We start from the raw sequence: 17,263 nt of genomic DNA, 5'->3' as shown, positions 1-17,263 counted from the left end.
GGAGAGATGGGGGGAGGAGCGTCACGTGGTCCAGCGAGGGGGTATATACGATAAAGTTGCGCTGACCGTGGTGCTGAAAACATTCATCCAATTGTACACCAGCGCCAGTACCGCTGCGATATAAACACGCCTTCAAAGCTAAACAAAGAATCCTTGACTGAGATTTTTTTTTCTTCTTGATGTTGGTCACAAGCTGAATAGAGAAGGAGGGAAAAGTGACATTCTCTCAGGTGATCCACTATTCATGATAATAATCTTGGCTTTTCCAGTGCTTTGTGAGTTTCACCGCTTCCCCACCCCCCATTGGGACTCCAGGTAAGTGGAGCGAAGTGTCATCTTTTATCTAAGGCAAGGCAATCTGACCAAAAAGATCAGAACTGGGATTTTTCTTCTTCTTTTTTCTAAAGTTAAAAAAAAGAAAAAAAGTTTTTAAAAATATATATTTGTATAATGAGGAACGAGGTACATTTCGTGCATGTGTAATCGTTCAAAATTTTACACAAATTTGGTAGAATTCTTTTTTTTTTTTTTTTTGCTGCAACATTTTTTCTTTTTTTGCTGAAAATTGCCATTGTCTAAGTGGAATCTTAATCTTGGACTATGTTAAAGTTATTCTAATTGACTTAATTATTATTTAAAAAATAAGTAGCTTTAATATATTGAAAAAATAATACGGTTTTTTAGGAAAGCGACTTTATCTATTTTAATAATTTTGGGTTCTAAAACTAATATACGTTTTCTCAATGAAAACAAGATAGAAAAATGTATGTATGCATATATGGTTTTTTTCCGAGGAGACAATTAAGGATTTAACCCTCCATTGTGTGAATGTAATTGTTTTCAGTAAATATTTAACTGCAGCAGCTCTTCAGACCTTTTTTGCGTTGAAATTTCGCAAATACTACACGTGAACTACATACAAATGTTTGCATTTTCATTAGAAATAGGCATTTAAAAATCAAACTTTCAAGAGTTCTTAATTTCCAAATTAATCAAATTTAACAAAATATGCAGGAGCAGTTGCTTTATCCAACTTGCTTCGTTTCGTCTCTTTTCGTTGATTAAAAACGGAAACAAATTTAAATGCGGACAATGTTGCCCCCAAATGTTTGCGCTGGTCTGCATTCCGCCGCCGCGGCTGCCGCCACTGGAGGAAGATACTCGCATCATACAAAGGACAAAAGCCACGTATCCTCCCTGGCCGCTCCTTTTTTTCGTCGCTCGCGGGAAAACGGAATCTTAATTTTTTTTTTACATCCCGCTTGTTTACAAATTGTGCTGACCACTCAGAGACCGCAGGATTAAACACCGTCAAGCGTTGCTCCAAGCTTTTACGCATGACTTGCCAGTGCTTGCCATCTTTAAAGCCAGTGTCGTGCCAAATCGCCTTGACGCACGGAAATGAACCAAAGTCACGACTAATACAGAGTTTTGTTTTTGCACTTTAATTTAAAAGAAAGGGATACTTAGGATGGGACGTGTCCGAATCTGGGTTGAGCTAGCTTGGAGAAAGAGGTGAGGCGTTTTTTTTTTTGAATTTTGATTATATTAAAAACAAGTAATCTCGTTTATTTACGTGCAAATATTTACCAGTGTGAGATAAATCTCGTCCTTCATTATGCGATTGAGCAAGAGTTACTCCAAGTCTCTTAATCTGCACCGTGTGAAAATAATAATCTGCTTCAGGCGGCGATTTGGCAGGCGCAAAAAAAAAAAAAAAAAAAAAAAAAAAAAAGGCCACGCTCCTCATGTGAATGATTTCTTTCTGTATAAATTACGAAGTGAATCGAACAAATAAAAAAGCCGATGAAGCTTCATCTGCATGTTTTACATCGAGTCTCCTTTTAACTGCATGCTGGAAAATGCAGCTACATTTTTTTTGAAACAATAGTTTATCCGTGTAAAATGCACGAGTTTTATGGATGATTAAGCCGCTTTTCTCCCTGAAATATCTTAATAATAATAATAATAATAATAATAATAATAATAATAATAATAATAATAATTAAAAAACAGATTTAAAAATATATGTTGGGTGATATAGACGTAAAATATCAGGTAGCAAAGTCTCCAAAGACATTAAATGGTACTTAACACATTATAATTGAAAATATTACATTGATCAGACGACCTTTCTATCCACTGAAATCCCTGCATCTAACAGAGACCTACTCATGTGTTTTCTCTTTTTCTTTCACTGCCTCCTCTTCCCTCTTCTTCAGGTGCTTCACCTCCCTCCTGCCAGTCCTGCATGGTCATGACCTGTCATAACGCCCCTTCCACAGCTCGTCTCATCCTATTGGTCCTGCTCATTGTCACTCCACAGCTAGCCGGCTCCGCCCCGGCATGGGGCGGGCAAGGGGAGGGAGGGGTGCAGGGGCGCACACGGACAGACCACAAAGAGGACACTCTGGGCCCCCTCCTCTTGCCGCCCCAGCCCCAGATTTTCCCTGGCACAGATGACGCATCGCCAGACCGGATTCATGGTCCAGGTCAAGATAACCAATTAGATAAAGTGAGTGACCCTGAGCAGGTGCTTGCTGTTCTTTTGGAGGCCCTGGACCACCCAGGGGATGGCGAAATCCTCACCAGCAGAAGCAGAGACTGGGAAGAGGAGGATCAGAGTCAAAAGCCGCCCTCCGCTGAAGACGTGCAGGGTGGTGAGATAAGGGGAGCAGAGCAGACAGAGGGGGAGAGGGGGAAGGAAGAGGACAATGAGAAGCAAGAGGCTGATAAGGCAATTGAAAAGGTAATTTTAGGCCATTTGGCAGCTGTTCAGGGGGATGAAATGCAGGAAAAGGAGGAAGAGGAGGCTAAAACTACAAGATCAGGGGAGGATCAAAATGCAACTGAGGAAGAGAAGGGAAATAATTTAGAACAACTCATAGAAAAAGTCAAATCTGCATCCACATCAGAGGTGGAAGATCCCTCGTTGGAGCGCAAAATCCGAGGCTACTTCCAAAACATCGACTTGGGTCTGCAAGACAATGAGATCCTGCCTCCTCTGAAGGGCTACAAGGCGTACAACACTCAGCTCGCACGAGCCGGGAAGAAGCAGCACTGGCAGGACAACATGTCGCGCAACAGACCCGTCAAGGGGGGGAACTTTATGGACGACTTCAATGACGGCGGCGAGGAGCTGGAGGAGGAGGTCGAAGAAGAGGAGGAGAGTCTCTCCCACATGCAAGAGGAGGCGAGGGCACGTGCAGAGAAGCAGGAGGTTCTCCGGCAGCAGGAGGAGGCGGAGAGAGCCAGGGAGGAAGAGCAGAGGCTGGCGGACATCGCCTCCGACATGCTGCTGCAGTACATGGGCAGGAAGCAGCAATCGTTCATGAAGCCGCGACAGAAGAGCAGCAACACTGCCGAGGACAAGAGGTCAGAGGAGGTCCTCCCAGACGAGGACGACCTGGACCAGCAGATGATCGATAGGCTGATTGAGATCAGCAGCAAGCTCCACCTGCCCGCCGACGACGTAATCGAGATCATAAGTGACGTGGAGGAGAAAAAGAAGAAAAGGAAAGAGTTGCAGCAGCAGCCAATCAACAGCAATCCAATCCTTCCTCGCTTCAGGCCTCTGGTGCCTCCTCCTCTTGCCACTCCCCCCATTTACCACTACACAGCCTCAAAAAATCCCAAGAAAGCTCCTTACAAGCACAATAAATCCAACAAGAAATGGCACAAGGACAAAGTCAAGTCATACAAGCAGGACTATTGGTATAAGCCTCAGAAGCAGCTTGACTACTGGTATAAACCCCAGAAACAGTTTTTAGCCTTCCCCTCCTATCCCTACTACCAAAAGCCATATCGAGCCTACTACCCAGTTTACTTCCCATACCCTAAAGCACAGTACTACGGCAAATCCTCCCCCTCCCGAGATCAACCCTTCGGCACCCAGGAACTTGATCTCCAGCCCCCGAGGCGCAGGCACAGGGGTGGAGGTAAGAACCGGGCCGGACAGGGCTGGAAGCAGCAGCCGCCCCCGCGTCTGCCTCTCACACCTTATATCTCTAACTATATCCTTCCTCACCCACGGACCTACCAGCCTCTGCCCCCTCCTAAACCAGTGATCGCGCCCAGGAGGGGCAGACGACCACAGTACTACTACCCACAGGTCACTCCTGGAGATGACTATGAGGAAGATGGGCTGGTGCCTCAGCTGGACAGTGAGGAGGAGCTGGAGAACTTTATTGAGAGGATCTACATGAAGCGCCGAATGTATTGAGGGACTCTTTTGCAGACTGTCAGATCAGCGGGACTAAAGGAGGGCTAGAACTGAAGAAAATTAGCTGAGAGAAAAGTTATAACTGAGGTGAAATGAAAGGACTCAGAGGAGATCCGTTTTGAGCCTGTGGTCATTTTAAAAAGTTGGGAAATGAATAAAAAGTTAGATTTCTTTTGTTCTTCACTGTAATTTTATTATGTTTTCAGTCAGGGAGAGAATGAAGAAGTTCCTCTTTGTACTCCCTGTAACCATGTTCAGCCTCTTGATGGGTTTACATTTAAAACCAGAACATACCGCAGTGTATGTCTGCCTCCATTCAGGTCAATCTCTGATGCTCTCTTGTATATTTCAGAGAATTATAGAGCAAGCAAACACACACAAGCGCACACACACATGCAAACACACAGAGGCATGCATACATATGCACCTATGACACATTGACATGCACACCTTAAAAAAATATGTTTACAACCTCACTTTGTATCTTTTGTTGTATAGTTATGTCACATTAAAAAGGAAAAGCAGCTCTACGACTTCTTGGCGATACAAAAAATGAAACTGAAACTTTTTTTTTTCTTTTTTTTTTTGCTGTATTTGATGTGTTTAGATTTCTTTCTTATGCCAGATTGGATTAACTTTAAAGAGCTTTAAACACTTTTTGGTTCAAATTTGATATTCTGATTATTTGCCTTAACAGTGCCATGGTTCTATAAGGGAAATATCACATTGCATACGACTTTTATCACAAGTGATCCTGACGTAGAAACCCTGTGGACTCCTAAAGCACAAACTTAAACAGTAAACACTTCCAACGTGGTGGACCAGGGGTTTTTAACTATTTTGGGATCCAGTTTCATTTTTTTTGTGTCAGCACACATCTGATATTTATCTATGCCTTAAAGTTTTGTTATCATCTGAGGCCCTTTTACTTCTTGTGTACATTTTTGTTCCTTCACCATCTCTGGATTTCCTTATTTTTTTGAGAACAAAAAAGATACTTGAAATCACACTATGTGTTTTGCAGCCTTTTATTACAGATGTTTCCACCAAGAGGCTACAAGCATTTTGTTGATTTTTCAGGAGATAATTAATTGAAAAGCTTCAGTCCAGGGAGTCAGGGATTGTGCGTAAGCCGTTAAATGCACGTCTTTCTACTTGCATCTTAAAAAATGAACAAAAAAAAAAAGAACAAAAAAAGAGGAAAAAAACAAAACAGTATGGAGAATACAAAAATGATTGTTTTCTCTGAGTAAACTGTGAACCTAAAAAACAAAAATCAAAGGAAAGAGGGCCACTGTATATGCACAGTGAAGCCATCTGTCTTGTAAAAGGAGAGTGTTGTTGTTGATGTCACCTTTAGCATTGTAAGATGTACAGTGTGAAATAAATATGCCCGTGCAATGTGTAAATAACAGCATGATGATTACTAGTTTTGCTATATGATAAAAAAATAAAAGCAATTATTTTATTAAAGTTCAGTTTTTTAATGGCTTTTTGGAGAGTGCTGTATTGTATACATCCAGCAGCAAAAAACCCCCCAAAAAACAAAACAAAACAAAACCCAAGCGGGACAAAAAAGACGATGACAGTCAGCCACAGCTTAGTGACAGCACAACTCATATATTGTCACAGCTGCTTCAGGACGGAGACAAAGCAGAATCCTTTAGAGGGGTTTTGATATATTTGCAAATAATCAAGACCAAGAAAGCAGAATGAATGGGGATGAAAAGAGGAGAAAAAAAAAGTATGGAAAAATTCAGAAGGAGGTGGGGTGGGCGAAGGGGGAAATGGTAACTGCAGTGATTGATGAGTCACATGATTGGTGGATGAGTCATCCATCTGTACACTTTACTGCGCAGGACCACACACACACACGCACACGCACACACACACACACAYRCACACACRCASAYGCACWMACACAYAMRCACRYRYRCACWMACRCACRCRCACACACATTCTCTTTGAGCTGTATAGTAATTTAGCTGCTGGCATTCAAGATAAAGATTGAGTCATGTTCGCCTCAGCTTAAAGCCTGCCAGTCGGCCGGTGGAAAAAGGTGTTTGGCAGATGGGTTTTGCCATATCTTGTTTTCACACCTCCCCCTCGCTCACATCACACACACAATATGTCCTCCCGCTGTAATTTCCTTGAAGTGCTCTTGGTTTGCTGCTTGTTTGGCATCAAAACAAACTTTATGGATGCTGTCAGCGGAGCAAACACTAACTGTGATTAGCAGCCTGTCAATATGGTGCACATCAGATGTTAGCCCTCCAGCTCACTCACTCCGCATTTGGTTCGAAGATCGCCTCTCCCTAAATTCATCTTGGTTTGGTCACGCTACTCCAGAATGACCTTAGACTCAGAGCTTTGGTAAATAGATTATATTTCATGTCAGTGACTAACTCTAACTCTGTGTTTTATATGTTTACACATACGTCTGGTACAAAGCTGTATGGGGTTTTTAGTAGAATTTGATTTGGGTCCCTTCTTCTTGTTAGGAACATCAACGCCACTAACAGCGTTTCAGTGCAGACTATTTATGAACAAACCAAGCTCAAACACAAATAAAATATTAAACTAGGTGCATCAAAATGTAACTAACAAAGTAATTAAACAATAAGGCTTATTCTTTGCTATGTGTTGTGCAATAAACACATTGCAAATCAAACAGGGTCTGGTTTGTCAATTAATGCAAACAATTATGGCATTATAAATTATGGAAATTACTAACAAAACTTCTAATTTAGATAAAAATGACCAAGTTGGAGCACCACCTGATCATCAGGAAAATAACAGCCAAACAGTTCAGTCTAAGGTATTAGGTATAAATATACAAGGCTTAGCTATTAAAGAAACAGTAGATAAAGGTAGACGTCCATCACTGGCGCACATGCACAGAATAAACACAAACAACTTATCTCCAATATGTAAGTTTATAAACAAAAACTAATTCAACCTTATAAATATTTCTCTAAGCTAATATAACACTAAACTTACTATTAAGTAAAAGATGAAAGAATGACGTACACTATTAAACTACTAAAAGGTACAGCAGTAAAATCGAGAATAGCACCAAAGAGGCAATGATATAGAAACTAGGTTTATTAGTTTTTAACTTATTCAAATTTATTTGTATAGGACTCAGCAACACCAAATTATGTAAAGAATAAAATATGAAATTACCTACAGAATAATATATGGTAATATCACAGTCAGTATGAATATATATGCTTAAAGCTCAGTCTTAACGCTTAAAGCCAAATTACCTCTGAACTAATTTAGATTAGTTATGTCTTGATTAAAGAATATAACTCTGTGTATGAACTGAACATGATTACCTGGGGGCCCTCCGACCTCTAGAGGGCGCCACTACGCCTTAGGCGTGTAGTTGTAGCCATAACTCCATCAAACTGTGCACGGAACTGCACTTTGACTAAATCACTGTCGCACTGCGAAAACACAAACAAGATGGAGTGTTGAGTAGAAAATCTATTTTCTTCTGCTCTCAGCAAGAAAACATCTGCTTGTTGATACATGGCCGACATCTGTCTGCAGCAGGGGTGAGATAGCTATTCTTCTTATGCTTCCTTTTGATTTAATGCTCTGATATCATTTGCTAGCTGTAAATATTTACACCAGCTGTTCTGGATGTGCAAACATGTCACAAGTTCCAACCGGGTTGTTTTAGTTTGTGTTTTATCGATTTATTATTATTTTTAATTAGAAAATGACTCATCTGATGACAAGTATTGACAAACTCTGTATGGATTGGTTGTTCCATTGTTGGAATATTCTAACCACAAATGATGAATTTTATATTTTAATACTCAGATGCTGAAAGGTTTTAAACAACTCATCTTAAATAATGTTTTGCTTAAACCAGAATTATATTAGAAAACTAATGGGAACTATATGAAAAAAAGTCTTGTTAGTGTCCATCAGTCTGTTTGTAACTGAAGGTTTCTTTTAAGTCTTAGTGAGAAGCAAAAATACCAATTTCTTGGACAATGAAAGAGGATAGCTTAAATTTAATGATAATAACTCAGCAGTCTATAATCGGAAATCATTTATAGCAGGACTCTGCAACCTCTACAATACAAAGAGCTATTTTTCTCCTCAGTCAAGCTGAATGAAAATTGTTTTGAAATCTTGTAGACGAATGGTACGTGATTGTTTGAATAAGAATATTGTTTTCAATATAAATGAATTGTAGGAATTTTGTTGTTATTTTAAAGAACCATCATTTTATTTTCAGGTTCCAAAATAAAGAAAAAACATACATCTTTTGCAAAAAGAGGGTGGATATATCTTCTTCTATGGGATACTGATATCTGTGGAAAATTATGTAAAAACAAAAAAGTTTCCAACCTAATGACAAAAAAAAGCAGACCTTTGATTGTTGAGACTTTAAAATTAGAACTGTGCCACAAATAGGAAAACCTAACAATCAACTAGGAAAACACCAGCCCAGATTCACACAACTGTCAGCTTTTTGCGGCTTAAGAAACTCAGTTTTTATCATCGCTGTCTCAGCAGAAGCTTCTTGCAAATGTGTTATTTTTTTCTCATTGGATTGATACCATTTCCCTTCTTTTTTGCAAAACAATTGACACGAATGTCATTCGAGTAATCCAAACTTCAGTGTTTTAGATGTGGTAGCCAAGCAGAAATCACCATTACAAACTATTAGAAGTGCCTGTTTGACACTTGTTCACACAAATCAAGTCATAACTATTATTAGATCCATTTAAATGTTTTTTTCCCATGTAGTTGCATTAAAGTAGAATCTTTAATATCACAAAGTAATATCATTACCTATTCTATAATTTTTAAAAAGAAAAGTTTAGGTTATTTTTTTCTGGCCTCTTTATGGTGCCCCCAAGACTGCGGCGCCCTGAGCATTCACCTATACAGCCTTGACCACAGGTTGGCCTGGGCTGACACTGAGAAGCTGATAAGGTTGAGAGTTGGTGCAAGCAGTCTCAAAGACGAGCAGTAGCAAAACTTCCACTCTGTTCTGCACTAAGAGGTATACAGAAGAAGACGTAGGCTGCGGCCCCAACAAGCTCATCAAACTCTTTAGCAACTTTTCGGATTGTGGGAAAGGAAGGAATATGACACGAGAAATAAGAAATCGGTACGCTTGACTATGACAGACAGTGTGAGGAGTCCTGAGCATGTGGGGGCTTTAACACAGTCAACACAATTATGACAAGGCAAATTCACCCTTTGCTAAATAAGCTCAATGTCCCACAGGCTGGATTTATGTAAAGAAACGAGAAGAAAATTTGTAATCAACCACAAAGGGTGAAATGGACACTTACAAAAGCTGATTTTTTTTAATTAGCTATTACCATATTCATTGAAAAATTAATCTATTCAAAGAAAATGCTTGTCAAAAGAATATTATATAGCGCCTATACTTGGAAACCAACACTATCACCGAGCAGTAACACAGAGAAAGGGAATCCATAAAAAACCCTCATAAAACTACACCATTTGCTGAGCAAAAATGAGACAAACAGGATGCTGTTAGTTGCCATGCAACCTAATAGGATCCATTTTTATAGCAATAATTTGGTCCTTTTAATGCTGCGGTATCGTAATGGCATTCACTGTTTAAACATCTGCACTGTGTTACTAAAATCTGATCTGGGCTTTACACCTTAAATTTACAAATAAAAAGACGTGTTTTGACACCATGTTAAAAAAAAAGGTTAATACAAAATCGTGCGCGTTGAAAAATCAATTATCATAATTTGATGTTGATTTGAAGGGTATTCAATATTCATGTAGCTAATGGCCGACATTTTCCCTCTCATTTCTCTTTCTGTAAACGCATGAGCTTCTTGGGGCCATTACTGATAAATTGTTGCGCTGTCGGGCTCAGCTGAGCCAGGAGCTGGATGTATACCAGGTTTTGTGCCTGGGAGAGTTGGAGTCTGCTGGAATACTCAAATTGCATTTTAATTATAGCACGCCCACAGGGAGAACCGTGAAGGATTAGTATCAGGTTGTAACATAACCTTACACACGACAGATTAATTTATCTCTGGATAAAAATATTAATTTTAATTGTGCGTCATTTAGTAACATAATTGTGGCATACAGGACATTATGATGTACAGAATAGGACTTCCAGCATAAACTCGAAGTTTTGAAAAGACTCCTTAGACGAACCATCATGCATCCATTGGCAAAAATAAATCTAAATTGTTGAGAAAAACATGGAGGATGTAATTGGCAAACAAATTAATGTTATACATTTTTTTGTTGAAGCCAAATGGCCTCCAGCCTCTGCAGTTCTTGATAGCTTTTATGCAGCTCTCAACTCAAAACAAAGGTCTAAACAGTTTCACAGATACATGGTCAAAGAGACGAATTTTATTTGCAAAAGGCTCTAACTGTGTCAAAGCATGAAAAATATGAAACATAAAGCTACTATTGTCTTCACACAACACAACTTGCAACAGAGCATATGGGTGTGGCAGTGGAGCATCGTCAGATCCAATGCATGAAAATCCCTGCTTTAAATTATTGCGGTGGTACTTCTTTCTTTTCATTTTGCTTGGCCCTGACTTTGTCTCCTTACTCCCCGTAGGTACTAAAATCCATCAGTTTTATCTGTGGCATGGGCTTGGTGAAGTTGGCTAACTGTGAATGAAAGCAGAAGTACTATAAATATCACAGAAAATACTGTAAATGTAAACCAAAATAAAATCAAAGAATTAAAAATTTAGACAGAGCGAGAGAAAAAAAAAAGAAGTTCCCTCTATAGATACTCTGTCTCATTTTCCTTGGATCCATACCGGAAAAGAACAGCACAGACATGGCACATTTTAAGGCGAGTGAAGGAGAGTCAAACGGGTGCAAGCCTTGTATACCGTAGCTCTTTTAAGTAATGTTTTTCAGCTTCTTATGTGAATAACATTTGTATTTCTTGATCAATTTCCAATCATGAGTGCGATTCAACTGCCTTTTGAGATGTGGAATTTAAAGCAAACAGTATCTAGTGACGCATCGTCACCACTTGCTGTTGAACGACCAACAATTCAGGCCATTTCAACTCTTAGACAGACATCTTTCAGGCAGAAGTGCCACCACTGATGATGCATAGTTGTTTTGACTACTTTGTTGCTAGACAATTGTGACTGTTTTCTCATTCCAGCACACTTCTTCTGCCTTCAGGCTCTGGGAGTAAAAGGTGTCTCCAAATGTGTTTTAAAATGATTTTTGTCTTGTAGAAAAAGTCTCTCATCCCTTTTTCTATCATTTCCAGTGGTGTAGACAAATGTTTATATTAGTTTTCTGGTTTGAATGGACAGTGAATCCACGCCAAACTGCTTAGATCAATAATTATAATAGAAAAACATCTATGAATTTTTATTACTGCTAAAAATACTTCAGCTCATTTATTTTTCATTTGTTTTATAGCAGATCAACAGTGTTGGGTTACCTCAGCAAGGAAACTTCAGCAGCAGTATTGAGTTGCTATGTAATGTAATAGTGAGGTGTTAAATAATAGCGTATGTTAAGTTATAGATATCAAACTCGAATAAATGGGCAAAAAGAAGAAAATGATACTGGATGTAGAGAATTTTCAGCCAAACATTAATTTAACAATTCACACCTGAATCCTGAAGTCCTGTTTGATGATAATGTTCTTTGATTCAGCGTCAAAATAGTCTCCTTTATTTTTGTGTTAAATAAATGAGGCATTGAAATTGTAATACTACATCCAGCCTCATACAAAAAGGAAAAGTCGCAGATAGGAATTGTTGAATTACATTTTGTAAATGCTGTATTGGAAAATAAAATGCCTTACAAAAATCCATAATTCTTTTTCCACATTTTGTCATATTACAACCAGAAACCTCAGTGCATTATATTGGCATTGTTTTGTAATAGACTAGCATCAGAAGAAGAAAAAATTTTAAATGATATTGTTTGTTCACTATTGTGAAGCAAACATTTGAAATTCTGACATTTTTACTGAGACTAAACGCAGGCGCAGTACTAACTGGGTGACAATTAAATGTATTAAGCTGAATTTTTGCTTATGGGTACATGATTGAAGGTGATTGAATTGAATGCATACGCTTTCAACAATTTTCAGATGATTTTGTTTGCGAAAAAAAACAAACAAACTTTGAAAACAAGGTGTCACTTTCCTTTAAATTATGTTACTTCCTGTTGCTCCATCACGTCAAATCCCAGTAAATATGTTTGAAGTTAACTTGGTAAGATGTAGAAAGGTCAAGTGGTAAAGATGAAAACTGTTCATCTTGCTTAGAATATGTTAACTTTTCATTTATTAAGCATGAATATCACCTCATTGCTTTCCATGTTTCCTTTTTTTTAACACCAACTTTGTTGAACTTGACACACTCCATCAAACATGCTTTCAGCAGCCATTAGGAGACTGGTGGCAGAACTGCCAGGATCTCGATTCTCTCCCACTGCAACACTCTCCTTGTTTATGATCTACACCTCCCCGCAACTCCTCCCTAACCACCACCACCACCACACTTATCTTTTTGCTCACCTCTTTCATCTTTTCCCTGCCTTACTTACCCCGATCTGTATCATCCTTTTTCTTACAATTATCCATGCTCCCTCCACCTTTCTTCATTTATCCCTAATGCTACCTAACGCCCAGTCTTACCCGGCTTTCCTTCTATCCTTTCTCCATTTCTTGTTTAGTATGCAAACCCCAAGAGAGAGAAAAAAAATGGGTGAAAAACGCTCTCTCTGCACCACTGTCACAAAAGACCGGTGAGTCATCTCCACTTATGTTCCTCGTCTCCCTCCTCCTACAAAAAAAACAACGCATGCACACACACACACACACACACACACACACACACACACACACACACACACACACACACACACACACAGTTACACACAAAAAACACTTAAATTACCTGCCGCGCATTTACAGGAAGACACGTACAGATGCACAAATGTTGGTGAGCTACAGAGAGACATTTAAAAAGAAACAGGATTCTACAGTCCTCCAAGGAACTCCTTCATACAAACTCATGGTTTGAATTGTTGATGGTGAAAATGTTAATGATGGCTAAAATTTGCATCATAAAATGCCACGCGCTATTATTTAAAACCTTTTTAATGAAGAGTTATTATGACAAGTTGCAAGAATGACGATACACAGATGAACACTCTGCAAAACTGGTAATAACAGAACGTGATGTGTATAATCATGTGCTTGAAGTGATTAAACAGAAGAAATGAGAATGCATATAGAATACAACAAAACCCCAGAGAGGATATTAATTCTTTTTGTTCATATTTATACACCTACAGTTTAAATGGCACAAATAAAATACTCTTTCCCCATCTGCTGGCGGGATGCGTCTCTGCAGTCAAAGAGGCGCTATGAACAAGATGGTAGTTATGGAAAATGTCTGTTTTTTTCTTCTGTGAATGTGGAAGTTGAAATAAGATATTGACGTTTATCGATGGTTTAATATCTGAAAATCTTTCCAATTCTGAGTTTTCGGAAACCTCCAGTTGTGTGTGGTCGTAAGTAGCATCTGTCCCAAACAACATTTTGAAATATGGTGGGCAAAACTTGTTAACATTCAATAGAAGTTTTTTTTTCCATCCTTCATTTCAAGCCATGACCAACTTAGTGTTTACTGAGAAAAAAATAGTAGATCAATCTATTTTTCTAAGCCTCATTTGATAGCCTTTTGGTGCCAACTGCACAGATCCCCTGACCTCCCTTCTACCCCGCCAAAACAGGAATGTCTCATAAATTTTTCATTGCATTCTCCATATTTTGTGGTGGAAAATTAAGGCTCACAATGGCAAAGTGAGATTAAAACTAGGGGGGAAAAAATCATGTAGACTACAAAGTGTTAAATGCAGCAATGACTCGCTGTATACAACTCAAATTGTAAACAGATAGTAAGTTTGCAAGACAACTTTGTCACCTATTTACAAATCTGTGACACGTTTAAAAATCTACCAACATATTGTTAAACATAAAGTAATTTAACATAGAACTAAACTTTCAGCCAAAGAATGGGCATACTTAATCTAAATATTATAAATTCTCCTGATTTTTCCAAGAACATTACAATACCATAATTTTTCAAATGTACACACAAGTTGTGACAACAGCTTAGCACTTTGCACAATTAAAAATATGCCCTGCCTGTAAGGTAAAGTAATTTTATTTACATAGCACATTTTCAGCAACAAGGCAATTCAAAGTGCTGTAGTCGCACAAAGAATAAAATCATATAAAAGAAGGGTCTTGAGGCTCTTCTACACCTTTGTGAAAGCAGTGAGAAAGTTTCTGGCTTCTGAAAGTCTTGCTCATGCCAAGCCGGACTCCACCGCACAGACACTGGAGCCCTCATCTGATTACTCTTTACAGAGGCCTGCTTGTGAGCTATTCAGACACATGAAATATTGAGAGTGTGGAGCTTCCGTTTCAGACGTCGAGAGGAAGGGAAGAGAGCAGAGAGGCTGGCAGGCAAAGCAAGACTAGGGAAAGAAAAAGCCAAAGAGGGTTGGGATTAGCAGGAAATAGCACATCAGGCACCGTGGGAGGGAGACACATGAGTGGGGATGGAGGAAGAAAGGTAAGGCAAGGAGTGGTGGATGAATGTTTAAGACTAATCAAGCTCTCGCCTTCGGAGTAACAGTAGAGGCTGAGCTGGTGCAGATGATTGAACGGCTGATAACCTCCTTGTAGAACAGTTAGGAGGGCATGTTTTTTTTTGTTTTTTTTTAATTATACTCCTTTTCCCCGAGAAAGCAGTGGGGCAACGTCTGTCCAGGCAGAAATACTGACGGAAAAATCCGGTGAAGAAATCATTGAGTCCAGAAGTATCCAGACATCAGAGGACCCCACCAGGACTAACAGCGGAGTCTGGGATGAAGAGGTAAAGAGCACATGGTCAACAAAAAGGAAAACCGGAAAATGAATTGCAACTTGTACTTTTGTTTTGGTGTTGTTTGGTCTGTGTGGTTGACGGTCATAGATTTTAGAGGATCAATGCATTGGCCATGCAGAGACATTAGCAGAAGAGACTGTAGCTACGGTCTCACAAGGCGATGAGGACTACCTCCCAGAGACCCACCTGTCAACAGGAGAGGACACAAGTCCCCTCTCTTTGTCATCTCATCCCTCCACCACACAGAGTAAGATACACATACACACAAACTTGTATTATGTTCCGACATTCCTGTGGGGACATTGTACTCACTCAGTAGATTCTCTGTTTGAGCTCTAAAGATCAAATACTATCATTTCATCTACAGAAATACTGCGATCCTCTGTTTTATTGTCTAATAAATACATTTTTAACAAAATACTTATTTTTTTTGTTTGGAATGGGTGAGAAGATCCATCCATGGTCGGGTGGGTGGGTGGCAATGTCTGGTGGAAATTTTTTTGCAAAATACAATCTTTCTTTGCTTTTATGTATTACTTTTTACCTTTCAAAAGCATTTGTTATACTGAATAATGGTCTAATGCATTGAATAATTTGTGTCTTTACAGCTGCCCCATCTGAGCAATGCTGGTATTGTCTGAGGTCTCTTGACTCTGAGTCTCATCCCAATGCCACAAAACAGGAGGTAATATTTCTGACACAACAGATTTTGTTGTTGTGTAGCAAACAGATTATCTAAAAAATATAATTTGGAAAGCTTTCATTTACTTAAACATTCAAATTATAAATTAATGGCAGAAAATTTACAAAATTTGATGCTCAGAAAAGCAAGAGCTGTAAAGTGAGTCTATTGCGAGTCTATTTTGTTACTCGTAAGAAAAAGAAGTAGACAGCAACATTTGAACAAGAACATTGTAAACACTTAACCATTGATCCAACTGTAACTACATGTAAAGATTACATTTAACCCTCAGGAGTTATTTTTCTATAAAGAACTCATCCTTTAGGTTAAGGTCAAGTAAATAACTCAAAACATTCACTAAGTTACTCTAAAAACAAATCTAATTTTGCTTCCTTAAATGTAAGCAAAAAATCATTTAAAAAAATGTAACAATTAAGCTTTAAATCAGTAAAGCAGAGCTTTGTTTTGAACACTTCTTACTATATTCTGTAGGTCTCTGTTCCCTGTGTTTCAGGAAGACTCTGATCCTGAATCACATCTGCCCTCTAGTGGCCAGAAAGTGAACTACCAGACAGATCCCAGACCTCACTTTGGTGTAGCCTGTTCCTCCCACTCTACATGTCGCCCCCTATGGGGCAGCGAGGGGCCTTGTTGGGAACCACGAAACCAGGAGCTGGCCGAACAGACAGACACCTGTCCGCACTGCCACCTGGGCTTGCCCCCCGACACACTGCGCTGGCATGAGGTTGGCACGAATGCTAGCATGGAGACACAAATAACATCTGCTCTAAATTCACTGAACTATCTCTCTATTCACAGGCAAAATGTCTTCTGTTTGATGGGCTGAGGAGCTCGAAGAAAGAAAACTAATCACTGGGAAAGAAAGATGCAACTTGTACATATTTTAGAGATATTTCTACATTAATCTTTTGGGCAAATTATTCAGCAAAATCTTTGTTCGTGTTGTGCAATTTACTCCAGAGCAGATAAACTGTTTAGAGTGACACGTTCATTACATGTAACACTTTGATTTTGTTCTAGTCTCTACTAATATCTGTTATAAATTATTTACATATTTTTTTATTCATCATTTATTGGTACATCCCAATTTTTTTACTTCCCTTATAATATTTCAAAAAAAGTCAACTGTTTTGCTTTTGGCTTTATCTTACATAAGGAAGTGAGAGCTGCATTGAAAAAAAAAGAATAAATGCATAAAAATATTTGAATACTTACTTTTTTCCACCTTTTGTTCTGTTGGAATGAGTCCCCGGTGTAGACTGGAGAACAGCAGTCTCATATTTATGGTGAAATTATTTGAGAAAAAACTTACAGGAGTTCACAGAGACACAAAAGGAATTGGAGAAGGTATGTGAAGACAACAGCCTGAGCAACAAGAGGCCTGTCACAGATAAAGCAGGTAAT

General features: G+C 38.9%; 2 protein-coding genes across 6 annotated transcripts; both read left to right on the top strand.

Annotated features, from left to right (window-relative positions):
• The first annotated feature begins 67 nt into the window (after window positions 1–67).
• On the top strand, window positions 68–5,713 carry LOC103475493 (trichohyalin). 2 transcript variants are annotated; one of them, XM_008427152.2, is made up of 2 exons: window positions 68–315; window positions 2,223–5,713. In XM_008427152.2, exon 2 carries the CDS (start codon window positions 2,252–2,254, stop codon window positions 4,220–4,222), a length of 1,971 nt encoding a protein of 656 aa, XP_008425374.1. In that variant the 5' UTR covers window positions 68–315; window positions 2,223–2,251; the 3' UTR covers window positions 4,223–5,713. The 2 variants fall into 2 exon arrangements, with proteins under 2 accessions (XP_008425374.1, XP_008425375.1); XM_008427153.2 differs by lacking the exon at window positions 68–315 and adding an exon at window positions 1,015–1,515.
• A 1,901-nt stretch (window positions 5,714–7,614) lies between these two features.
• LOC103475494 (uncharacterized) lies at window positions 7,615–17,061 on the top strand. 4 transcript variants are annotated; one of them, XM_008427154.2, is made up of 7 exons: window positions 7,615–7,785; window positions 12,929–13,000; window positions 15,018–15,144; window positions 15,244–15,403; window positions 15,765–15,841; window positions 16,353–16,583; window positions 16,658–17,061. In XM_008427154.2, exons 1-7 carry the CDS (start codon window positions 7,760–7,762, stop codon window positions 16,706–16,708), a joined length of 744 nt encoding a protein of 247 aa, XP_008425376.1. In that variant the 5' UTR covers window positions 7,615–7,759; the 3' UTR covers window positions 16,709–17,061. The 4 variants fall into 4 exon arrangements, with proteins under 4 accessions (XP_008425376.1, XP_008425378.1, XP_008425377.1 ...); XM_008427156.2 differs by lacking the exon at window positions 12,929–13,000 and having other exon boundaries at window positions 15,021–15,144; XM_008427155.2 differs by lacking the exon at window positions 12,929–13,000 and having other exon boundaries at window positions 7,616–7,785.
• Window positions 17,062–17,263: the final 202 nt, after the last annotated feature.

Source organism: Poecilia reticulata, linkage group LG14, assembly GCF_000633615.1.
Source record: "Poecilia reticulata strain Guanapo linkage group LG14, Guppy_female_1.0+MT, whole genome shotgun sequence".
Lineage (NCBI taxonomy): Eukaryota > Metazoa > Chordata > Actinopteri > Cyprinodontiformes > Poeciliidae > Poecilia > Poecilia reticulata.
The sequence above is the reverse complement of the archived record's forward strand: the minus strand, read 5'-3'. Positions and strand labels throughout refer to the sequence as shown.